At 42.2% G+C, this 25604-nt stretch overlaps 3 protein-coding genes across 4 annotated transcripts; 2 read left to right on the top strand and 1 right to left on the bottom strand.

Moving 5' to 3' along the window:
* Positions 1-498: 498 nt before the first annotated feature.
* On the bottom strand, positions 499-2705 carry kcnk15 (potassium channel, subfamily K, member 15). The gene is made up of 2 exons (XM_061272488.1): positions 2423-2705; positions 499-1547 (listed from the first exon to the last, which is right to left on the bottom strand). Exons 1-2 carry the CDS (start codon positions 2703-2705, stop codon positions 553-555), a joined length of 1278 nt encoding a protein of 425 aa, XP_061128472.1. The 3' UTR covers positions 499-552.
* Positions 2706-5319: 2614 nt separating this feature from the next.
* ogfr (opioid growth factor receptor) lies at positions 5320-10530 on the top strand. Its single transcript, XM_061271978.1, has 7 exons — positions 5320-5619; positions 6969-7034; positions 7116-7197; positions 7277-7355; positions 7593-7659; positions 7747-7895; positions 7988-10530. The coding sequence occupies exons 1-7, from the start codon at positions 5512-5514 to the stop codon at positions 9042-9044; spliced, it is 1608 nt and encodes a 535-aa protein (XP_061127962.1). The 5' UTR covers positions 5320-5511; the 3' UTR covers positions 9045-10530.
* A 266-nt stretch (positions 10531-10796) lies between these two features.
* On the top strand, positions 10797-20860 carry col9a3 (collagen, type IX, alpha 3). Of its 2 annotated transcripts, XM_061271977.1 has the most exons (33): positions 10797-11088; positions 11749-11817; positions 13216-13251; positions 13507-13578; positions 13697-13750; positions 14434-14469; positions 14575-14598; positions 14711-14764; positions 15022-15075; positions 15156-15197; positions 15274-15330; positions 15392-15445; positions 15504-15557; positions 15622-15675; positions 15743-15796; positions 15922-15975; positions 16045-16098; positions 16177-16230; positions 16313-16366; positions 16456-16500; positions 16582-16635; positions 16748-16801; positions 17126-17179; positions 17265-17336; positions 17669-17704; positions 17791-17835; positions 17909-17941; positions 18362-18508; positions 18586-18640; positions 18723-18905; positions 19702-19779; positions 19936-20167; positions 20247-20860. In XM_061271977.1, exons 1-32 carry the CDS (start codon positions 11023-11025, stop codon positions 20118-20120), a joined length of 2037 nt encoding a protein of 678 aa, XP_061127961.1. In that variant the 5' UTR covers positions 10797-11022; the 3' UTR covers positions 20121-20167; positions 20247-20860. The 2 variants fall into 2 exon arrangements, with proteins under 2 accessions (XP_061127961.1, XP_061127960.1); XM_061271976.1 differs by having other exon boundaries at positions 19936-20860.
* The last annotated feature ends 4744 nt before the right edge of the window (positions 20861-25604 follow it).

Here is a 25604-nt window from a genome sequence, read left to right as displayed (position 1 = left end):
CACACACACACACACAAACACACACTCACACCACCCCTCTTGATATGTATTACAAAGATATATTAAATTCTGTGAGCAAAAAAGGCACAGCTTTCATTTACTGTGTCAAAGTTCATTAAGGCCTTTTCATTTTTAAAGTACGCACTCATTCGTCAAATCATTAAGCACAAACTAACGGCATCCAATACAAGAGCAAATCATGTTCTTTACAGTCTTGAACAGTATTTATAATTCAAGCTTTTTCGAAGTTGTGAATCTCTAAAGAGGCATTAATTACTGTATGTTTTGTCTTGGTTGTCGTGCGAAATGCACGCATCATATAGGGTGCCTTTCTTTGCATTTTGTCCTCCTTATTTAGAAGCATGCTACGGGAGACAAAAATGTGGACTCGAAGACATTTCCTATCTCACAGAAGCACTCATGCATACACATTGTGTGCAATACATTCCACTGAGCATGCACTCGGAAAACGTGCGACATCATCATCATTGACAGTCGTGTGCTTTATCAACAAAATCGCTTGTATGAGCAAACGCGCTTATAAATCGTCCTTCACACTGACATTCTCCTTGTTCGAGGGAACCCCTGGAAGCTACGCCCTGGTGAGTGCGTTGCTCCTGGGGAAGACAGTCCTGTATTGTTCCTGGAGCCCGGGGAGCTGCTGTGGATCCTATAGGAGACTGAGTTGTAGTAGACAGATCTGACATGGTTGCTTTTGCATTGACTGCTGGGGCTATCGCAAATGTCCATGGGGAAGCACACACAGGAGCAGAGCGAGCTGAGGCTCGACTCCGGCTTGCATCCGTCCGGCGTCACCTCCAAGCGCAGTCTGCAGGGGCTTCCCCCTCGCTCGTGGTTGTCCGCCGACGAGCCGATCAGGTTGGTCCGACTCGTTCCCCCCTCCATTGGCACAAACAGCGGACTCTGGCTGTGACTGTACGCTGCGTTGTAACTGTGCCTTTCCCTGCAGTCGTTCCTGCTGCGCTCGCCCATAGCATGAAGGTGGGAAGCTCCATCTAAAAGGCCTCTGTCTCTCTTCAGGGATGCCCTCTGTTGAGCATCTCTGCGTTCGTCTTCACTGTTCATGGTGAGGAAGCGGAGCACCACTAAGTTCAGGAAGGCCCCTATGACTGTAAGTCCTACCAGGATGTACATGAAGCTAAAAACCGCATAGAAGGTTTTCTCCTGGAGGTCCTCCTTTTTCTGCAAAGCCACAAAGTCTCCGAAGCCGATCGTAGTGAGGGTGATGAAGCAGTAGTAGTAAGCGTGGAAGAAGCTCCATCCCTCAAAGTGAGCAAAAGCGGCAGCCCCCACGCACAGTGTACCAATACAAGACAAGAATCCCACGATAACCATGTTCTCCATGGACACCGCTGTATTTTTAAAGCCCAGGCACTTCTTGGTCTTCTGGAGGAGATAGCGCACAAATGTGTTCATCCTCTCTCCCAGGCTCTGGAACATGACCAAAGTCAGAGGAATTCCCAGGACTGCGTAGAACATGCAGAACACCTTTCCTGCGTCTGTGCTTGGTGCTGCGTGACCGTAACCTTCAAATGAGAGGCAGCAATGAGTTTTGGTCGTGAACTTACAATTTTTAAACACTTGCAAAAAAGAACTGAATGTCTTAAGAGGGGTTAAATACTGTGGCAATTTTCATGCATGGTTGGATGAATAAAGTTCAATCAATCAATCAATCAATCAATCAATCAATCAATCAATCAATCAATTAAGAGCTTGCAGTTGGATCCCCCCACCCACCCCTCTCATAGAGCAAATAAGACACAGGTGTCAAACACGGGGCCCGGGGGGCCAGATGGGTCCGCCACATCTTTTCAACGGGCTGATGAAAGCAAATTGTGTGCTGTCTTCAAGTTTCTTGCTAAAATAAACAAAATTACAATTTGTATTCACTTTAGGGCTGTAACAAAGGATTCTTTTTAATGAATTGTTTTGTTGATTAGTTTGTTGATGAATCATAAGACATTGTTTCAAATTTCTTGTTGCACCTCTGCTTCACATTTATTTTTGTTCCAAATCCTTTTACGCAACAAAAATTAAAGAACATTTGGAACAAGCAGTTTTGATTGGCCTGGCTTCTGATTTCATAACAAGTTTATCACTTTGTTATGGGTATAACATGAGGCGATCATACACTTATTTGGGTTGTAACGGCCCTCTAAAGAAAACCATCATAAATAACCATAACTGTGGCCCGTGACAAAAATGGGTTTGACACTTGAACGACTCACGGTTTATGTTACGGTACATTTCTACACCTCAAAAACAACCACAAAAATAAACTTCTTGTTATCAATTAATTTCAATTTAAACTGAGCCTCGGCTTCGCAAAGCCAGTATCACATGACGCGAATTGCGGGTGACATCACACCAATGCATGATTAAAATGTCAATTCCATCTTACCGATGGTGGTGATTACTGTAATCGCGAAGTAAAAAGAACCGGCAAATTTCCACTGTCTCCCGGCTCGATGGGGCACCGCTTGCAGTACCACCCGCTCGATATCTCGGTAGTCGTCCTCGGAGAAGAAGTACTTCTTTTTCATCTCGTTGCGCTTCTGCTCCAAGTAGCGCCTGCGGGCGCTTTCCGTCTCCGACTCAAGCGCGTCAAAGACGGCGGCGCCTACCAGCAAGTAGGAGAGCATGCAGAGGATGAGCGACAAGGTCCGGACGTTTTGTTTCTTCATCCTCGGCGCTGGCGTTGTTACAGGTGGGAGCCTGCTGCTCCTCGTCACATTGGTGGTGCAGCCTGTTGCGTGTTTTACATCGACAAGGAGGGGGGGCTGTTGATAATCTTCGCACGGTGATCTGTTAAAGAGCCAAGTGGTCCCAGATTTCCTCTTCGCATGCGCAAACAAGCACCCGGTAGTGTGTAAAGAGAGCGTGCGTGCTCGTGTTCGTGTTCGTGCGTGAGTGAGTCGCAACAAGTCGGCCCTTTCATTGTGAGGGGCGAACATCAGCACCATGGACAGCAACTTCCTAGTTTGAGCTATGTCGTGTGGTGTCGAGTCGTGTCAGAAAGGCTGCAACCAACGCAGACTGCTGCTTTCGACGCAAGAGTGCTCGTGGCGTGGGGTTAAGACGAATAAAGAAATACATTTTAAATATTTGCTTTTATAATGACGTCAGTGTATCATCACGCATTTTCAGGTTAATAAATAAATGCAATGCTACATTCGCTGGTTCTTTAAATACAGAGCCATTAGGATGTTGGTTTCCATGGTTACCTGTTTCAAAAGCAAGTACGGACACGGTGAGTTTGAGGGTGATATTTACCCAATTTTCAACTATCCAGTATTCCGTACGTATATTGTACACTCCCGTCGAAAAATTACAATAAGAACGCCAATATTTTAACTTACAAATATTTGGGACATTTAGAACACCTTACTGTTTTTTAGGTGAACATAACGTATTATAACAGATCGTTATAAAATAAAATATTAAAGTGAAGTTACAAATCCTTTACCTCATGCTGTAACTTGCATCAATCCTTCTGTGACCCCATGACACCCCCCAAACGTTTAAACATTCTTACTTTGTGATACCGTTTCCAGTCTTCCACCAGTCCCCAACAAATAAAATGCATGCACTCTAGTGTTGATGTCTGACAACTTTGGCCTAATGAAGGTTAATCTTTTTTTGCCTCATCAGTGCTTGAAACCTTTGTGTGTGTGTGTGTGCGTGCGTACTTTTTAAGATCAGCGTTGTATCTCAAACTGACAAACATTTGGCTCGAGTCAGCATTCATTACAAGAATGACTCCGACAGTAAAATGTCTAAATTTGTTCCTAATCTCCAATTAGCGCAATCCAATTGGGTCTCTGTAAATTGTTTCATCTTGCTGTATATTAACAAATGTTTCCCTCCTCATTGAGTAAACAGCACAAGTGATAAAGCAGCAAGACTAAATAGCTACTCTGACTGTTGAGCCCTCCAGTTTCCACAGCAACCAGGACTAAAAATAGAAACTCACACCAGTGGCCGTCGAAGATGAATTTCCAGTAATGGTACGTGATTCTATTTATACTTCTGTATTGTATAAATGCAGCTCACTGGTTCCTGTCCAACTGTGGATAGAATGGGCCTAATTGTTTGTTGAAACCACTAAGTTTGTAAGTTTTTAGCCTTGGTAGATGTATGCATGAAAAAGGGAATCTAAATTTACAGAGGACGTTTTAGAATAAGATTTCGGGTTTTTAATTTGCATTTCAGGTAAATTAGTTACAAAATCCACGTCTATTTTTGAAAACAAGGTCATTATTTACAGTATGAACTTTACTTTGTATGAATGGCTATGATGGGCATACAAAATAATGTCCATGTACAACAACTTGGGTTCTGCATTTACAGAATTTTTCAATTTGTTTAGAGCCACTTTATGCTTGTGTGTAAAGAATGCATGACAATACACAATTATGTAACACGAAACAATCACTTGACATAAAGTGGAAAACAGGAAACAATTATGGTAGAATGTTATGGTTGAGTAGGATTATAAAATCCAGAGGAATCCAGATCACCAGATGACATGTGCCAGCTCCTATCAGGTTTAAATCCCCCTGAATCTGATTCTCGTCGTTGGGGTCTGCTTCAGCAACAGGAAGCCATCAGCTATTTGGACCCTCGCCGAACTTGTAAAATATTTTAATATATTAAGTCAGGAAAAAATCAACAAACTGGTACTAATTCCAACATAGCTAAGTTAATAATAGTTAACGGTACTTGGGTACAGAAAAATTAGCTCCCGAGCTAGCTACTTTCGCTCCTCAACTTCGTCAATTTTATTTTTCAATGAAGCCTGTACTTTCCGTTTCAGACTTTCAAACGCACTCATATTTAGAACTCTGTTTGAGTTGTAGGCGTTCGGACCTTTTTTTCGTGGCTATTGAGAAAGTAAAACGTGAGCGTTCCCATTGTGTTTACACGTTAGCAGCAGCGCCTTGAACACGGAAATGACGCAATGATCGATGACGTCATGCCAGCGTATCCGTATCTCGACCTCGTTGACTTTGCAATTAAATCTTAAAATTAGATTTGATTTTGAAGAATCATAACTCTCCTAATAGTTGTCACAAGAAGATAATACTTCGATTTATATAATAACAACTGCCTTCAAAATAATTGATAATGAATGTGAATGAATAATGTTTCTTATAAATTAATTTTATACGCACAAGCCATCATTCGAATGATTGTCCACCACATGGAGTTAAACAGCTTTCTTCCCTCTTATATTCAACCTTAATAAATGATATGTGTCATTTTGTGTGCGTTGATTAAAACGCCCACTCGAGCACCTGAGCGAAGACGTCACCGCCGCCTGGAATGAAAACGAGAGACAGACAGACGATGGAAGACCTGCGAAGAGAGGCTGTCTAGTGCTGTCCTCGGCTAACCTGAGCGATCGTGTCAGTGGAGCTGGATCCATGCACATCTCTATCGGAAAGCAAGCTCGGCTAGCTTTAGGTGGCTTTCGTCGATTTGGCAGTGATGGAGGACGACTGTGTGTGCGAGTACGACTCGACGTGGGACACCGAGAGTGATGGAGAGGAGGCGGCCGGAGATGGTCAACCTCGTCGCTCGAGGACTCTTGTATCGGTTAGTGCGTTTCTAAAACGCGAAATTAAAGCTTGACTTGTCATTGTGAGGCCGCGGGGTTAAATCGGGTGAATTGGCAAAACGTTGTTGTTGCTGCTGCATTTGGTGCAACGCAAATATTAGCTGCTATCTTGCTAGTTAGCAAGCTAGGCTAGCAGGCTATATTGTGTCCTCGAAGATATAGTGACTATTCCTTTTGAGCTGGATGTGGCGACATTTGATCGTAGTTTGTTCTACGGCGGGGAAAATAAATGATGCATAACTGCCGTATCTGCTGAACCAAAAAGTAGATTAAGTAGGGTGACCAGATTTGGGTTTCTGAAGAAGAGGGCACCTTTTTTATGGGGGGGTATTTGTGTCATATGTTATGACATGGTATCTGTATAGTAATTGCATTTATCGGCCCGAATAACACAAAATAACACACTTATACACAAAAACATTTACACTAACAAAAACACTGACTACACTACGTGTACAGACATTTTGGAGTGTTATTGTGGCACACTAAATAGGGTGACCAGATTGGGGTTTCTGAAAATGAGGACACTTCAACACTAACTAGTTTTATTGTGGTACACTAAGTAAAAAAAGACAAAAGAGATACGGCCATCGGTGCAGCATTTGAAGAAGAAAAAAAGGGCTCCTCTTCATTCCTCCTCTTGGGTCGGCACCTTTATTTGCCACAGACACGTAAGTGCCTGCCTTGCATGTCAAGAAGCACTCAGCTTCATAAGGATCACGACCCTGGCGAAAACACGGGAATTTTTTTATTCAACTCCTCCGCGAACGTGCATTTTCGTTTCGGCGTTGCTTGTAAACACTCGGTGTAGACTGGCCAGCCCACCCTACTTGGTAGCACAGTGACTAGATTTGAGGAGAAGGGCCGGTGTGACTTATTTGCAGAAAAACCTGGGATTGAGTGAAATGGAACAGAGTGGTAATTCTGTTGACAATGTACTGGACATTTACTATGTTTGAGGCAGTCCAACAAAATCCCGGATGATTTTGAACTTCCCCCTGGACATTTTTCTAGGGCCCAATAGTAGGACATGTCCAGGAAAAAGAGGACGTCTGGTCACCCAAGATTAAGTGGATTCAGTTAGCATGTTTCCTGTTAATATGATACAACAACAAAACTGAAATTTTAATTGGTTCCGTAAAGAAGTAACGAGTTCAAATCTTGCTCTATATTTGTGTTTTTATTTTTTTCACTATGTTTACAATTTCTTGCAGTTAGTCAGAAAAACTAACCAGAGTTATACTGTACATAATCCGTGATGTTTATCACTCGAAATATTGGTTAAATGCTTGGTGTGTGTTTTATTCACCGCCATGGTGGTTCACAGCGGCATCACCCGCCCAGGAACATGAGGGCAGCAAAGGACATGCAGAACTACAGAAGAGGATACCCTGTAAGTTCTCTACAGTTACCCTCAAATCCATCATCAGACTCTGTGTGGGACTCAAATTATGCGGTTCTGTTTCCCTGTCAGAATCTTGCAGATGACGAGTGCCCGGAGGACAAAATGAACAACTTGCAGTTCTACCTCAATAAATTCCCCTCTGCACCGGATGGTATGTTACTTAAATCAAACCACAATATTCTGGCCAAAGGATGAACGACACTGACATGTTATTTTCGTACATGACATAGAGGTCTACATTGAATCCTTTCTCAAAGAGTGGAAAAATGACTACAAAAGGTTGGAGAGAGTCCACTCGTACATTCAGTGGTATGTGCAATTTTTCTTTTTATTGCTAGCTAGCGTGCTCGTTGCACATTTAGCATACCTGTTGTAGTATTTGTAGAAACAATTATTCCAGCGAGTGATGGAATAAAATGTTATACTCTTGTTTATTTGGTTGTTTAGTGAGAAAAGAACAATTAAAGTGTCACACAAGAGGGTGCGGTGGGGTGGCCTTATGCTTTACTCATCAATGTTGAGCGTCCGTGTTCTTGCTTTCATCAGGCTGTTCCCTCTCCGGGAACCAGGGGTCAACTACATGGCTTCGGAACTCACCAAGAAGGAGATTGAGGTGAGTGTCTTGTAGTTAAAAGAATCCCACGCTGCTTTAGCTTTGCCTCACCCCCCTTTTTTCTTGCCCTCTCTTTATTCCTCCCAGGCCTTCAAGAGAAATGAGGATGCCAAAAGGAGATTTGTGGAGTCCTATGAACTCATGTTGGGCTTCTACGGCATCCGCCTGGTTAACAAAGACATTGGTGAAGTGACACGAGCAGAGAATTGGAAAGAGCGCTTCGGGAACCTTGAGCGGTAAAGCTTAAAAGTTTTTGTCATGTCACAAAGCGGCCTCCTCTGAAATTTCTGGGTGGTCATTTCAATTTCAACTGTCTCATCTCGCTTAGAAACATGCACAACAACCTGCGCATCACACGCATCCTGAAGAGCTTGGGAGAGCTCGGCTATGAGCACTACCAGTCCCCGCTGGTGCACTTCTTTCTCGAAGAGACTTTGGTCAAAAAGAACCTCAGTAGTGTTAAACGCAGCGTACTCGACTATTTCCTGTTTGCCGTTCTGGACAAACAAAAGCGCCAGGAGCTTGTGCGCTTCGCCTACCTTCACTTTGAGCCAAAGGATAAATTTGTGTGGTGTCCCAGAAAGATTCAGAAACAATTCCGGAAGGCCGAGAAACGACCCGAAGCCGTCGGAAACGGAGACGGCAAGGATGACATCTGCTCGAGGGCTAAAATCAAAGATGGTGAAAAAGGGGTTCACCTCAAAGAGGAGGAAGCGGATAATGCCGGCAAGGCCCAGAAACAGACGGAAACAAATCGAGACAAACTCAATCAGACCGAGATGCCCCCTCACCTAAAAGAAGATCAAATGACGATCAGAAACGGGAATTCCGAGTCCAACGACAACACTTTAGGCAACGGTACTGACTCAATGAATGAAACGGATGAAATGGATCAGTCGCCCGACACCGCCAGCGTCAAAACAGAGCCCGGTGCCGACATCGAGTTCAAAGCTACAAACAGCTCACTGGAGGCCGGACAGGAACCAGACAACGTCATGCAAACAGACCAAGACTCAAACACGGAGAAACCACCGAAGAAGAAAAGAGAAGATAACTCGCTAATGCAGAGCAATGGTTCCGCCCCAGACGCCAGCGCCGGCCAGGCAGAGGGAAAGAGTGCGGGTGACGGCGCCCTCAGCCAAATGAGCTCGCCTGCTCATACGCCGCTTAAGACTGCAAAACACTCACCTTGCCTCTCATCAGGCAGGGAAGAAAAAATCCCAAGGACTGATTTTACTCAAGTGCCAGACAAAGAGGACAAAGGGCTGCACGCAAACGGGAGTGCCCGTCAACCCAGGGATGAACTGACAACTGAGAAGAAAGTGGAGGATGTCGACATGGAGTCCAACCCTTCGAGTTTAGATCCAGATGTGGCTAACACATGAATAGTTCCTCGTACTTTAAGCCCAACTGTCCGGTGAATTTGAGTCTGATTGATCGTAAGGAAGGGCCAAGATTGTCCAGTGTTGAGCGAAAGCGCTACGACCGCAGTCACTGTATATTTGGAAATTGATGTACTGTAAACTCGAGGCTGCGTTCACACTTGCCATCGCAACGGTCCTATGTCACAATACTTCTTGGAAGCATTTTGTGATGTGATAAATGTGTTTAACCTCGCAAACTGAAAATCACGAATGAGTTCAGTAAATCCTTTTTTTTTTTTTGTTCTGAGGATGGAGAAATGCCTGCATGAACACCAGCAAAGTGGTAGAAATATGTGAGCATCAGCATGTCATTTTTTTTTTTCCCCAAACTTTATACTGGACCAGGATACGGGACTGCAAGTGTGAACGCAGCTAAAGTCGAGTCGGCCCAAGTACAGAAAGCCTCACTTTTTGTTAAAATGCATTGCATGAATGACATTTTCATTTATTATTTTTTTCTTATTATTTGGTAAACAGACACTTTGAAATCATAGCTGGTTTTTCACCACTTAAATGTGCAGCGTCTTTATTTCTTAATTATAAAAAATGCTTTTCCTAATATTGGACTGATGCAAATAAAATCTAATAAAATACAAAAAGATTTGCCACACTTACCCCTACCTACAAAATAAAAATTCTCTCTTTGGAATTATCACCATGCTAATAGAAACAATCATTTGAAAACCCTTAATATTTATTTTGGAGTCTATAAAAGCACTGCAGCATTCAGGTTGGTCAAATCTGATTTTGGCACAATAAAGCCGCAAAATACAGTGGAGCTGTATAAAAACATTCAGGCCAACTCGCTCGGAAGGTGCCATCTTGCTACCTATTTTGCACGTGGACCTAATGAGTCCAGCAAATTAAACGTGCGTAACAAGTAAATTGAAGCATACATTTGAAAAGAATGAAGTTACGAAAGTAAAATGAATCACAACATTAAAATACGTTCATTCCATTTCTTGATAGACTATATAATTAAGCTTTTCTGTTTTATTGTCATATCGTTCTACAAGATGTTTTTGCACTGAATTTGGAAGTGTTGTGTTTCCCTTTGCAGGCTGTTTTTGTGTTGACGCTGAACTCAACAATTTCTTCGAGTTATTGTCACCAATGTTATCCTTCGGTAATATTGTTTGCATTCACTCTTGTGGGAATTGGACAACAGAAAACCTCGCCAAAAATGTGACAGACTGTTTGATTGTATTAGAAAATATATGTTTGCCTTTGCGTCAGAAGTGGTCAATCTTAGCTCAAATCTGTATTTTGATTCTTGGTATTTTGGAATCTGTTTGCCAGGGTGCTTGTATTTTTGCCCCTCAACTCTTGCACTTCATTGTGAATAGGATTGATTTAAAACATTAACAAAATACAGCTTGAGTTCTTTTTATGTCACTTTTCCTCCAACTGTTTAAGAGCTGAATAAAGATATTTTCTGACACATTGATACAGTTGCTATTTTTTTTTTGTCTAATGTGGATGCCCTGTTTTGCTCATACTTGAAAGCCATTTAATATTAAGCTCACAATTTGGATGGCCACTCCATGCATATTTTGGTTGCTTTAAAATAAATGATGCTCACTCGCAACTTTCATTTCTACGCCACCGCAAGAAATTGGATCGTCAACGATCAAATGCTCTAGCCCCGCCCACTCGCCTTTCTCCATCCTCCTCATCAAGTGTCAAGTCTTCTTTTCTTCCTCACTCCCCTCACCCGCAGCAAGTCAAGTCAGACTGTGCTCAGCCCCTTCCTACTTGTCTGGAGGTTCGGGTTGATCGGAGAGCCAAGAGGACGTTATTCGGGAGCTGCGCTCCTTCAGGTGAACGAAGGCTCAGTCGGACTCTCGGGGAGGGGAGCGAGCGAGCCAAGACCAGCGACTGGATTGGAACTTTTTTTTTGTACGCCTGAAACACTTCTTGGGAGAGTGAGCCGGGAGTCATGACGACCTTCTCGGCTCTGTGGGTGCTCTTACTGTGCCAGCTTTTGACGTCCTCCTCAGGCCAGGTAAGGCTTTCATCGGTGGTGCTTCGTTGTTTATCCCCCTCGGAGCTGCAAAATTCAAAATTGGTTCTGATTGTTATGACGTAAATATTTATATAGGTGACAACCAAATACTTAGGTGTACAAGTATTGTTCATTTATAGCAAGAAAGGGATTTATTTGGTGGTGGTGAAAGCAGGTGCTTGTGGAGTCAGTTAAACTTCAAATAAATGTGCAATTTTGGTGCTGATTTCTGGCCAAAAGGAAAGGAGCAAGTTCATGAGACATGAAATATTTGCTTTTCTGAACTACACAAAATGTAAGGGGTGTACGTAATGTAATGTCATCTCATCCCCCTGGTCTTGCATTTGTTTGACAAGTGCATGATATTAATAAGTATCCATTCATTAAATGAATGTGGTGTACTGTTCCTGGTTCCGTTTTTCGTCAACCTGTGGAATGTACAGGTTGAGGGGAGTTTACACAATACCACCTCTGTTCAGCCCGGTGGACCAATCCAGTCTGAATCGGGGATTTGATGTGTTTTTTTTCTTTAGATTTTCATATCTGCATGCTTTAGTGACAATAGATGAATGGATGAGTCACATTAACTTCTCATCATTGAAAATAAATTCCGTAGCATGCTGACAGGTTGTATGATGCGTCGTTTACTTTGTATTACAGAGGCCTGGCCCTCGAGGATCTCCTGGGGCAGCAGGGCCGCCTGGGCCCCCTGGACGGGACGGCATTGATGTGAGTTGACCTTTGTATACAATGTGTGTGTTAAAATAGCTCATCTAGTTTTAACCTGCCCAACTCTCCATTTTAATTGTCATTGCCACTATCCCAGTAATCAAACTAGGGCTGTTCAACAGCTCTTTTTTTTTTTTAGACTGATACCATTACTCAATTATTAAAAACTCACAAGAAATGATACTAAGTATTGATACATTAGTATTTTTCATCCATCCATCCATTTTCTGAACCGCTTAGTCCCCACGGGGGTCGCGGGAGTGCTGGAGTCTATCCCAGCCATCATCGGGCAGTAGGCGGGGGACACCCTGAACCGGTTGCCAGCCGATCGCAGGGCACACGGAGACAACCACTCGCACTCGCACTCGCACTCACACCTAGGGACAATCTGGAGTGTTCAATCGGCCTACCAAGCATGTTTTTGGAATGTGGGAGGAAACCGGAGTGCCCGGAGAAAACCCACGCGGGCCCGGGGAGAACATGCAAACTCCACACAGGGAGGGCCGGAGGTGGAATCGAACCCGCACCCTCCTGACATATATTCTAATATAGCAGTTTTTCTTAAAACTCACATGAAATGAATGGTTATTTTCTGTCTTCTAATTTCTACTTTCAGTCTCAGTAAAATGATAACAGTATTTGTCGCAAGTACTGATACCTTGAAATAAGGCTGGTATCGACACCAGTACCTGGTATCGGTACTTGCCCATAAATCAAACAAAACACTTTGGTCAGTTTCCTGACAGGCTCTTCAAATATATATATTAAAAAAAACTTTATATAATGTGAGTTTTAAAGTATACATCCCTCGTAAGCTCGATACTTCCCAGTCCTGTTTTGCACTTTTTCAAGACGCATTTTCTTGCTCTTAAGCGTTTTGTCACTATGGCTCCGCCCACAGCCCAGCCCACAATTATATTCATGCCAATACTGGCAAGCGGTGTGCATCGATTTACTTTATGGACAACTTCTGTCAAAGTTGTATTGAAGTTGCCATTTCCAGTTGCCACCTATCTGTAAAATTCTCGTTAACCTGAAGTTGTGCACATTGCTGCACACTACACACATTGATTATTGGCGCAAAGCGCTGTCTGTGAATGTGCCCTTGTGGGGCAATGTGAGAGTATTTTATTTGTAGATATTTTGGTTCCAGCAGTCGGGTGAAGGCACACAGAGGGTCTATTCATACATTCCCCAGCTGTGTGCGAGCATCCAGAGTTTCAAGTCACACCTCCTCCACTGCACCTTCAACCCCCTCCATCAAAACCAGCGGAGGGGTTTGATCACATGACCATTTATAGCTTTGATTGTTCTTCCCCCAAAGCATGTAGAAATTTAACATCATGCATTCTGTAAAAAAGGCATAATTTATTTAGCTGATATGTCTCCTAATTACAGGGTAGGCCCGGACCTCCCGGCATGGCAGGCAAAGCTGTGAGTATTTATTATCAGATGTGTATTTTACATGTAACGTGTAGTTCTTGGTTCTTCTCTTGTCTGTTTGAATCTCCACAACAAATTGTAAGAATTAAATAAAAAAAAATTTTATGATTTCAGATTTGGGGCTTTTGTGGTGTATTATTTAAGCCGTTATAGAAACAGTATATCTAAATCTTTGATTTTACATCATCCCCATTTAGTAAAACGGACAAATATTTTTGTTGACTATGTTTTCTATTTTTGTTGCAGGGCCCCAAAGGAAAATCAGGAAAACCAGGAGTGGCAGGAAAACTAGGATTGCCGGGACTTCCGGGGGTGGACGTATGTTGTCCTCTTGGAATGCTTTCAATCTTTAAAAGAATCACTTCTTATTTACTTCTCAAGAATACATAATATCACAAGAGGGCATGCAGAATTATGAAATCCATCTTTTCTTCAGGGTCTGACTGGTCCTGATGGTCCCGCTGGGAAGGAAGGACCTCCAGGGGAGGCAGTAAGTCTGGCTTGTTGGTTGGTGATACATTGCAAAGATGAATTCAGATCAGTTATGGTCCAAATAGTATATCGGTAGGTTGTATCAGGATAGAGGTCTGTTTCCTGCCCACATGCCCTCTGCCAAGCTCGATTTGTCAAGCAGGCTCTGCCTCGTGGTCTGAACGCTTTTAATGAGGTTTCAGAATCAGCTTTATTTCTCTAATCCGGCCCGGAATGTTAACCCCTCCCATCACTCTAAGAGACTGAGGGTAAGGAACCCATCGAGGCTCTGTGTTTCCTAATTCTACTTGCACATTAAGAATGTTCCAAAGAACAATCCGAGTTCAGGAAAATGCTCCAAGTCTGCTTTCAAACACTTATTTAGCAAACCACAAGAGCATGTTGGTCGCGTACGCAAATCTACATCGCAACAAAACAAACAAGGGCAACTGAAGTCACATCGCATCCGTTTGTGAGGAATGCAGCCAATGAGCAAAGTGTAACATCCCTGTGATTATTTGGACATTTGCTTTCACAAATATAGCTGGGAGAAGATTAAATGAAGAGTTAGAGAGTTTGTTTTTTGGCCACTGATATGGGGTAATCCTGTTTTATATTATTTTAAGACTCTAGCATCATTTTACTCTTACTATTTGGTCACAATTTCAAGTGGCTGATCACACTTGGTGTGTCTCTCCACAGGGAGACCCGGGACCTCCTGGGCCACCTGGACCTGCTGTAAGTAGCCCAAGATAACATCGAACAGGACTTCAGTCAGCATGCCCTGGCTGACACAATATGAAGCAGAACTTGCGCCGGTAATACTTCTTATATTTTCCGTAGGGCAGAGGGAGATCGGGAGCACCAGTGAGTATAAAAGCATTTTAGTACTCTCGTCAGGTTTCGGGATTTTATTTGTTTGAATCCTGGAAGAAGAACAAATGTGAAAGATGACACATTTGATGTGTTTTGTTTCTAGGGTTTACCCGGGACCAATGGGTTGCCCGGTGGAGTCGGACCAATGGGTCCTGTGGTGAGTGTCAATCCGATATGACTAATTTGATACGAGGGGATCTTCTGCTACGCCAGGGATGTAACAAATCAATTTAAAGTGCTTTAAATATACACAGACTTTTTTTTTTAAAAATGAAAATGATGGATTTGCAATGCCTTGTTAACCGTTTTCAGAAGCTCACAATGGTGATGTGTTGTAAAAAAAAAAAAAGATTACCTCTAGTGTCTACACAAGGTGGGCATCCAAGGTGACTGTAATTTCCTTTGTCTCACCAGGGTGCTGAGGGTCTTCCAGGTCTTCCAGGACCTCCTGGTCCTGACGGGCCACCTGTAAGTGCAAACATTGCGGCTATTTGTATACCTTTCCACTTTTTGGTCAAGCACATGCATGAAAAAACATTTTTTCTTAGGGTCTTCCTGGTACTCTCCAAGATCTCACTGGTGACCTTCTGGTAAGTAATCAATGATGCACCTGAATGAGTTGCCTCAAGAATGGAAAACTCATTGTTGTTGTTTTTTTGTGAACAGTGTCCTGCCATCTGCCCCCCTGGTCCTCCTGGTCCTCCAGGGATGCCAGGATTTAAGGTGAGTATTTATATTGAGAAGAATTGCAACACGGCATTGAATATTGGGACTCTTCTTATAGGGTCACACGGGCCATAAAGGAGATAAGGGAGAAGTTGGGAAAGATGGAGAGAAGGTGAGTACATGACACAGATGGTGCCGCTTTGTTGGTTTACTCAGTGTCTTGTCTTCAGGGTGACGCTGGTCCTTCAGGTCCCCCAGGTTTTCCAGGAACAGTCGGCCTACAGGTAAGGTCATTTCAAAGGATTCTTGATGGTGACTGTCTCATAATGCTGCGTGGATATTTTTCAGGGCCCACGTGGTCTGAGAGGTTTGCCAGGTCCTATGGGACCTGTGGGAGACAGAGTAAGAAACAGCGCCGAATCAGCTTCGTATGTGTTCTCTTTGGCCTTATGCTCTCGTTTGTGCGTAGGGTCTGCCGGGGTTCAGAGGCAAACCTGGCATTGCCGGCCTCATCGGAAAGACAGTGAGTCTCTTTTTAGCTCTGAAACACTTTGGAAAATTTTAAATGTTGAGCTGATAATCTACAGCCACAAGTCAACATCGGTCCCATCAATAAATAGCTGCTTGTGTTTCATCTGATTCTTCCAGGGCGATACTGGAGAAAGGGGTCCTCAAGGTTTCAGAGGTCCCAAAGGAGAAATTGTAAGCCATAAATTTGGTGTAGAGGCTTTTGTAAACATCACATAGTAAACCCGCACATGCTTCGAACAGGGTAAAATTGGTCCGAAAGGAGCCGTCGGTGGTGCCGGGCCCAAAGGCGAGCCCGTAAGTGAGCGCCTGATGAAAATGCTTTCTTACGTGCTCGATAAAAGAAGAGCAAGGAAATGTCTGATTTGATCACAGGGAATTCCTGGCAGAGATGGCAAAGATGGCACACCGGGCATGGATGGCGAGAAGGTACAGTTTGGGCCTCTTGTGATCTTAGCAAACCACGGTCCGATTGAAACTGATCTTACAGTCACAGTTTGTGTTTGGCTAGGGCGATGCCGGGCGACACGGGGTAGTTGGAGAAAAAGGACCAAATGGACTTCCTGTAAGTCACAGTTACATTTGGGTGTGCGTGTCCTCCGTCCAATAATTGACAAGAAAACAAGTTCGCTGGGAATATATTTTCCTCCACAGGGTCTACAAGGAAAGGCTGGTAGCAAAGGATCCAAAGGAGAAGTTGTAAGTTTTAAAACAAATGCAAGCTGACAAAAGCTGAGCATTAGGAAGAACCATGCAAAAAAAGATTTCCTCTGTCACCAGGGTGACCCAGGAAAGGCCGGGGAGACGGGACCCTCTGGAGAGCCAGGTATTCCTGTATGTATCTGGTGGGCGGCCGGGCAGTTACTGAGTCTCTCCGACGTGTTGCTAATTTCAAGTTTGAACAAGCTAGCATCCGGTTTCTCAAGCCGTTCATCTTCTCCCACAGGGTGACATCGGCGTACCGGGAGAGAGAGGCATAGGTGGACCCAGAGGAGTGGCTGTGAGTTTGTGCAAATACGTCTACTCGCACAACATCCAAACTCACTAAGACTATGCAGCATTGTCAAATTTTGTAAATGCAAGTTAGTGAGCTGCACTGCTACAGGTTGAGAAGTATGCAACTGTGGCGCCTGTACTAATAGATGGCCGGGGACTGTAGGAGGTATTCACACCGGTGAATCCTTGGACAAACAAGTCTTTGTGCCGGGGCACGGGAGAGGAAAAAAAAAAAAGATACAAACAACATCCAGAGCGCATTTTGTCCTATTAACCATTTTGATTCTAACATTAGCATTAGTTAGTAAGCTCTATGTTTTTCCCACAGGGAGGCATTGGACCTGCAGGCAACCAAGGACCTCAGGGAGTGAAAGGTTTCCAGGTCATTGCAAACCCTATGTCAGTTTTTTGTTGCTATTGCTAAAATTAACATTAGCAGTCATTTTACAGAATTTCATGTCCCGCAGGGCATTCCAGGAACTTTGGGGGATCCAGGTCTTCCAGGACCAACAGGGATCCGAGGAGGGTTTGGTGAAAGAGTGAGTTCTTCGCACACCCTCGCTCAACATCCGAAGCAATATAGATCTCAATAAGTGTCTTTGCAAAATATCAGGGATGTCAATACCCAGGCCATCCCCACCTTAGTGGATGCAGAAGAAAGTAGAAGTGTTGCCCAGATAAAGTTAAAAAACCAAGTCATCCCCTGCCAAGAAGCACAGAACAAAGATGGTCTTTATATCCCTTCCCCTTCCCCACAACCTGCCCACCTCACTGCCGCAGCAATAAGCCCTACCTTCATGCACAAATGTCTCAACATTGCTCTCATTTATGTTCTGCCCACCCCCCACCACTCCCCCACCCAATCTCACAGGGGCCGGTTGGAGCTTCGGGAGCCAAGGGAGACATGGTACATATTTCTGTCAAAGTTCAAGCTTTGTGTTAATCTACTGTGTTGTTAGGACAAATGTAGGTGATGTTGTGTTGTAATCGTAGGGTGTAGCAGGAAGCGATGGTTTGCCTGGAGAAAACGGAGAACCGGTAAGTATCCTCATCAAATGTTTGCCAAAATTATTAGAAGGATGCTTATTGCTGGTTTCTTTTTTATTTCCAGGGTCATTTTGGACCAGCTGGACAAAAAGGACAGGTGGGCAACATTTGCTTGTATGTCGATAATATGTCCAACCAACCTTCACACCCCAATAGATCTGATGACATGACAGTACGTGTTATTTTCTCGGTTTGCTGATGACCTTATTGTCATGTATGCAGCCAGTGCCTCACATTCCAGGTTTAATGGGATTAATTAGAGCCAGGCATCGTTTCTTCAGCATCGTTGACTGCCTAGGTAGCACAAGAAAGACATGAGTAGCATGAAGGTGCAGAACAATTTGTGTAATTACAAGCACAGCTTTGATGAGTTTCATGCTCCTACATTCTTTGATTTTTTTTTTTTGTTTGTTAAAAAAAAGTGCCGTGTGATGTATTTTCAGATATTTTTAGATCCAGCTTACGTTAGCACTAGATGTGAAAGAAGTTATTTTATTGATGTATTATTCTTAAACAGGCAGGAAAACGAGGAGAGCTGGGACCTAAAGGTGTCTATGGGCCACAAGGAGAACTTGGGGCAAGAGGGCCCCCGGGAAAACCAGGACTAATGGGCTTCCAAGGAGAACAAGGTCTTCCTGGGATCGCTGGAAAGACAGGTGTACCTGTAAGTGCTTGATTTTGAAGCTCACCAAACTAAATGTTTCACTTAGTCTCTAACTTAATCTTACTCTTGTGTTTTAGGGTAAACTCACAAGTGAACAGCACATCAGAGAGTTGTGCGGCTCGATGATCGATGGTGAAGATCTACGCTCACATTTTTTCCGGTGTTGAAATCTAAGATGGTAATTGAGTGTCTGATGACTTGCCACACCCCGCAGATCAGATTGCACAACTGGCCGCCAATCTTCGCAGACCTCTGTCACCAGGGATGGTCGGCCGGCCGGGACCAGCCGGACCTCCGGGACAGCCGGGATCAGCCGGCTCCGTCGGTCACCCGGGTTCCCGTGGACCTCCAGGATACAGAGGCCTGCCAGGAGAACTTGGAGATCCTGGTACCAGAGGTATGGCGGTTTAAAACGTATGCAGCATCTGTATGCTGAACAGGAGAATCAAATACAAAATGAAAAGCTCGCAAAAGACACAGCAAGCGGGAAAGTGCAAGGTTGACCATATTTGGCGCTGGTTGCCAAGCGACCGATCAGCAAATAGTTTGAATGTTTTTTTTTCCCTGTTACAACAGAAAGCCCTGCCTTTGCTTAGAATGAAGAGGAGAAAATAAACAACAGTTAAAGAAAGGGAATGGTATCATCTGATTGTAAAGGCACAGCAGGATCTGGGGGAGCTTAGAGTCAACTGTGAGCTCCAATCTTATAAAGACTAGTACTTAAATGTGAACTTGACGATGAGCAGGGAGCAGTTTCAGAGCCTGTTGGAGAGAGAGTTGGCTGGATCGCAATTTGCTTTCTGACTTCCCTAGATGGCACTCTCTGTTCAACATTGTACTGAAAGTACATTCACTTGCCATTTCTTAAAGCCCTCTCTGTAAACCAACAGCACCATCTGGAGGAGCAAAAAAAGGGAAAAAAAACAGCAACTGGTTCATGAAACAGTTTCGAAGCTTCATTTTGACATCAGCAAAAAATTACTTGCTGTCACTTTATCATCAAATGTTATAACAGCATGCGATACCCAAATTTAAAATGTTTCATTTTGGGCACTACGCAGTTGTGTCATGGCAATACAAACACAATAATTTAGTTACTACACTGTCAGTGCAGTGTGAATCAACCTGAACATTGAAATAACAAAATAATGATCCTGTAAACGATCAACAAGAACAATCTTTTATGACAACAGGTGACGTTGGTGAGCAGGGTGATAAGGGACCCATTGGCAAAGGAATCGAGGGCCCCGTTGGAGACCGAGGAGACCAAGGTACAGTATGTGGCCTGACATTTGAGCCCTGATACCCCATGGCAACAGTGGAAAAGAAAAATTGTAGTTGGTGGCACAAATTCATATTCAGCTGAGGTTGGGCCACAACCAAATACAAGACTCGTCTTTGTCACAATAATTGTATACTTCTCACAGGTCTTCCCGGAGTCCTGGGAATTGTTAAAGATGGCCGTGATGGCTCTCCTGGAGATCCAGGTGAGCCTGGAGATCATGGCAGGGTAGGTAGGACTGGGCACCAAGGACCTCCTGGAATCTGTGACACGTCAGCCTGTCAGGGAGCGTCAGTTGCGGAGAAATCATCTAGCCGTAAAAACTATTAAACCTTGTTTCCTGCCACCTGTTTCCATTCCAACCAACAACAAAAAAGGTGGGGAGAAAAAAGGGAGGAGATGATGGAATTAATGACATGTTCACAAAAATCTCTATTTGAATACGCATATCACAAGTTGGAAGGAAAACATCGACGTGTGACATTTTCGAAGGAACAGATGAACGTCCGACATGTGACAACAAGAACAGCAACAGAGAGCCCCCCCACTCCCTCAGAAATCTGGCTATCATCCAGAAGTAAGATGGCTGAATGGACAAACGTGCTGAAACCATCAGCAATCGCTCCAAATATTTTCAAATTTTGAACTAAAAAAGAATGAGTGCTTTGTTAATAAAACCCTTGTACATGTTGTCCTTGCCCCCACTTCTATGGTCAACTCTGACAATAGCGATATCCCACCCCACACACACCCCCAGCTGTTTTGTTTTTCATTAGTATTAATTTTGTTTCGTAACATTTGAAGTTGAATTTTTAGAATCAAATGCCAAATGAAACTTGTGGATGACGAAATCAGACTTTGTAAAATAAATTCAGAAACCTTAGGTGCAGTTCTTTTCCCTTTTTTTTGACGTTGGATTCTACAATGACCATATCCACTATGTACTAGCAGTGCTGTAACTTTTACATAAACAATTAAACGCTATTTATTATTTGTGGGTGACTGTTGTATGCTTGATAGATGATACAGCGACATGTTGTAAGAAATAAATAAAGCCACTTTTCAGTAAATCCTTAATCTTCTCTACATATGGCGTGGAAGCTGTACACAGATTAATGTAAGACTCAAATAACTGAAAACAACAAGTGGGAACATTTTCAAAAGACAATGTGTCAAAATTCACAAACAGTCAACAGAACAACAGTGAAGATACCTGCAGATATGCAACAACGATCAATTTATTGAACAAATGTCCCATTTGATCACGACGGGATTGAAAGAACACAAGATGAAGTATTTGAAGGTCACTGACCTATTCCAAGTGGAACACTGTCTCACTCACTGGTGCTGGCTTTCAGGACTGCTTGATTTCTGACAAGTAAACCTATAAAAATCCTGAGAAGGGTGTCAGATAACAGCAGGTAGTTACAAAAAAGAAAAGGAAAAAAAATAATCACGTTGAACTACATTGCAGTTGTCAGGGTTTGGTTCTAAAAGCAGATTTGTGGTATATACTGTGGACAAAGAATACATTTGGATCTTGGTGGCTTCTTGGAACGGCTGAGGTGCCCTATGGCAAGACAATAAAATCTAACTACTGTCTGTTTCCATTTGCTGGAGGGATCACTCACATTTTCAATGTTGGCATCTGTTCTCGTGATGTATTTGAGAAAGGCACAGGTGTGGAGATGGTGTCCGTGTCTGTTGCACAGAACGGCACCAAAAGGTTCAACTCTTCACACAATGAACGGATCTTCTTCCTGCGAGAAAGCAGAGACAGTGCCTAATGCAAAGTGTAAGTATCTGTACTTGAGCACATTTGTGTCACCTCGAGATAACTAACTCATTTAACACATTCACTGCCATTGACATCTATAGACGTCAAAGCTCGATTTTAACTGGACTGGCACTGAATGAGTAACTCCGTCACGAACTAAGATGGGAGGCACACACAATCTATCATTGCAAAGAAAATGCTTGGAGAATCTCATGAGTAGCACCAACCGGCGCTCCCTCTCTCTGCAGTTGTGTTTCTCCTTTATGCGTGATGTCCTCTCGGTGCTGCTCTTTTGCACTTGGGAATGGTGGCCGATTGTCCTGTAGCCAGCATGTTTCTTGTTCTCTGTAATATACACCAGGGGTCAAAGTTAAAGTAATATTGATTTGCTTTTTCATTGCACTTTTGTAGTAAATATATTTACATTGTATATTTAACAACCAGCACAATATATTGGGTACAATTCAAGGCAGGAAAATATGGTCTTCAAATGAAATTGGATTTTTTTTCCCCCCACTGTTTTAAATCACAGCCCCACCCTTCATGTTTAAATAAATAGATCACAAAAAAATTGCTTCAAAAGTTGAATAGTGTGTCACAAAATAAAGGGCTGCAACTGATTATTTGAACACTCAAACGCAATTTCGATCTCTTTGTATGTCTTGACATGTGAAGAAATTGACAATAAATCAGACTGACTTTAATCTATTTTGTCAATTAAACTATGCCTTTGTTCAAAAAACAGGACATTCATTTAGGTTTTCTGTGCTAACAATTTGAAACTATTATAATTCAAATACTGTTTAGATTTGTAACATGTTGATCATTGTTTTTCAAAGTAAAAGCTCATGTTTTATTTTGATTCAACACAAATATAATCATGACAGCAGTTAGAGCATATTGACTGTTGAACAAGATGACATTCAAAGGGTTTGGACAATTTTAAATTAAAAAGATGTAATTCAACAATTAATCCAAAATAACTATGCATTTATTTAGTAATTGCTTAGGTACCGATTAATCAATTAATTGTTGCACCTCTAAAACAATACTTTAATAAACCCTAGTAGAAAGGTAATGGGAACAAATCACCTGGGATTTGAATCGGATTTGTCATATTGGAGTCCATTCAGTACTGCGTAAAAGGATCTTCTCCAGAAGTCTGCCCTTCAAAAGACCATTGGTCTGGACTCTCCAAACTGAAACACAACACATGGAATGGAGCAGGGGCAACCAAATGCAGCTTGGACCAGGGTTTATTAGAGAGAAAAAACTAACAGACTCGGCAAAACTGACATGACTTAACAAAACAATAACTAGACTGACTGACCGCAACGTGAGACAAGAAAACAACAGGACATGGAGACACCAAGACATAACGACAACAAACGTGACGGCAATGATCCGAAAGGGAGTGAGGGGCAGACAGGACTTAAATAGACGACAGGTAACAAGCGGCAGAAGGGAATGATCACACTGATCATGGGCACACAGGAGGGGAGGGGCGAGCACACAGGCACATGGACAGAAATTATGACAATATGCACATAACCGGGGACGAGATGTGACAACACAAGCAGGATGGAAAAGGGCTCTTTGGTGAATGTTCATACTGTCTTTACTTGGTACATTATTTAAAGAAATCAATTTATATTATATTTGTATTATTTCTATTATATATTCAAAGTTATGTTTACATAATTAAGTAGGGTGTCTGACCTTTTTTCCAGAGCCGATGATGGACACGGTTGCCTCTGAGATTTTTTGTCCCCACTTGCAGACAATATGGCGTCGTTTTTGTGTTCTGTCTGCAATTTGGGCTGACCAAAGTTTGAGATGGCATGGCTATCCATGGAACAAGCATTGTTAGGCACCTCAGGGTAGTCCCAACCATGGCCTTGGTCCGCCATAATCCAATCAAACTGCTGCATTTCAAATGGCTCCATCTGAATCCAAATCATAACGTGGTGGAGATTTAGAGATGTATTTTGAATACAATAAAAGTTAAGTCATCTAATGTAATTTTAATTCAAATGTTACCTGCTCCAAATTAGCCGTGCCTTGGCTCGCCAAACGTCCCGTTTAAGAGGTGTCACTCGGTGTTAATGATCAAATCTCTCATTTACTCGTGAAAACGAGATTACTTTTCAAGTCAACAGTTTAACTAATGATTATAATTTAGGGACGCCTACGTCTATCTTTTTAGCTTCACTTTATATTATATACGTGGGCAGCAACTTCATATTAGGCCGCCAGTTACCGTTCAACACTAAACAACTACACTACCGTTCAAAGGTTTGGGGTCACAAAATTGTTTGGGTGACCCCAAACCTTTGAACGGTAGTGTATATATTTATTTAGATAATTATTTATAGATTATATATATAATCTTCTGTGTAAAAAATCTAATATATATGTATACTTATATTCATAGATTATATATAATTTTATACAAATATAAGATATAATTTATAATATTTAATTCATAATATTTTATTATAATAATCTTTACACTACCGTTCAAAAGTTTGGGGTCACCCAAACAATATTGTGACCCCAAACCTTTGAACGGTAGTGTACCTCACATCAAAATTCGAGACAAATTTAAAAACCATTAACAAGTCATCAATATCGTGACTTAAGTCATTACTTACTTCTCCAGTCTCCACTTTGACAACCTTTCCAAATTTTTTAACTTCGTAGCGTCAGTTTGGTGTGTAAACAAACAAACAAACAAACAAACAAACAAACAAACAAACAAACAAAAAACGATACAGCTTCGAATCGTTTTAATTTGGAACGCATTCACTCCAAAAAAAAAGTTGTTTATCGTCGTATCTGCGGTGTGCTCTTATAACCTGTAGAAATAATAGTAACAAAGACTCATTTTTAAATCAATCAATATAATTGTCTAATACAAACCAGTGTGCAATTTTAAAAAAAAAACTTAAATCTAAATCACAGTTGCAGAGATTGTTTTAATTGCATTCATGGTCTACAAATCAAAATAATTCCATCTCATTTTGACGTCACGTCATTAAGTGCTGGAATGCTGTCGCCCCCTTGTGGTAAAACGTACTAGGTGCACATGGTTGACTCACTGAAGCATCCCGTTATCTTCACTTGTAGTTTTTCCATTGAAAAGTAGACCCCGTCTTATCCTATTCGTACAATGCCCAATTCCAAAGAAGTTGGGACATTGTGTAAAACATAAAAGCAGAATACAAATATGTAACTAAATACAACAAGGACAAGTTCAAAAACATTATCTGAACTGCTTATCCTCACGAGGGGTCACGGTCGTATGTATTTATGTATGTGTTTATTTATTATTCACTTACTTATTGATATACTTAACAATCATTCACTTATTTTGAATTTGATGCTTGCACAACGTCCCCGAAAAGCTGGGTCAGAACGATTACGACTGTGTTACATCACCTGCTTTTTAACAGCACTCAATGACCATTTGGGAACTGAGAGAAAATGTTGAAGCTTTGTAGGTGGAATTATTGTCCATCAATGCTTAATGTAGAAACTTAAGTTGCTGAACAATCCAGAGTCTCTGTTAGTGTACTTTGCGTTTCATAATGTAAAACCCAAACAAACCCTGACAACACACACATATCGGGGTCAAGCCAAATCGGGACACTGTGCCTGCAGAACTCAACTCACAGGCTTTTATTGCCCCAGCCAAGCTTTTCTGAAAAGTGTTGCAGGCATCAAATGAAAAATTAAACAATAGTTTTGAGAAAGAAAAATAGAACAATAGGTTGTATAATGAAAATCTTTGTATTCTGTCTATTTTTTACATTACGTTACTCCATTGAAATTGGGATTTTGGGTGTTTTGCTGTACCAATTTGTCAATAACAAAAATGTATTCTATTCCTGTAGAGTATTTAGCAGGTTGTGTTTAATGTCTAGAATACTCAATAGGTGTTGTAGGATAAAAAAATATATATATATATTTCCATTTTCAATATCACTTTTTCCCATTGATTAATTTGGGGGGAGAGGAGACAGGACAGAGAAATA

The sequence above is a fragment of the Syngnathus typhle genome, linkage group LG2 (assembly GCF_033458585.1).
Source record: "Syngnathus typhle isolate RoL2023-S1 ecotype Sweden linkage group LG2, RoL_Styp_1.0, whole genome shotgun sequence".
Classification (NCBI taxonomy): domain Eukaryota; kingdom Metazoa; phylum Chordata; class Actinopteri; order Syngnathiformes; family Syngnathidae; genus Syngnathus; species Syngnathus typhle.
This window is presented reverse-complemented; position numbering and strand designations above follow the sequence as displayed.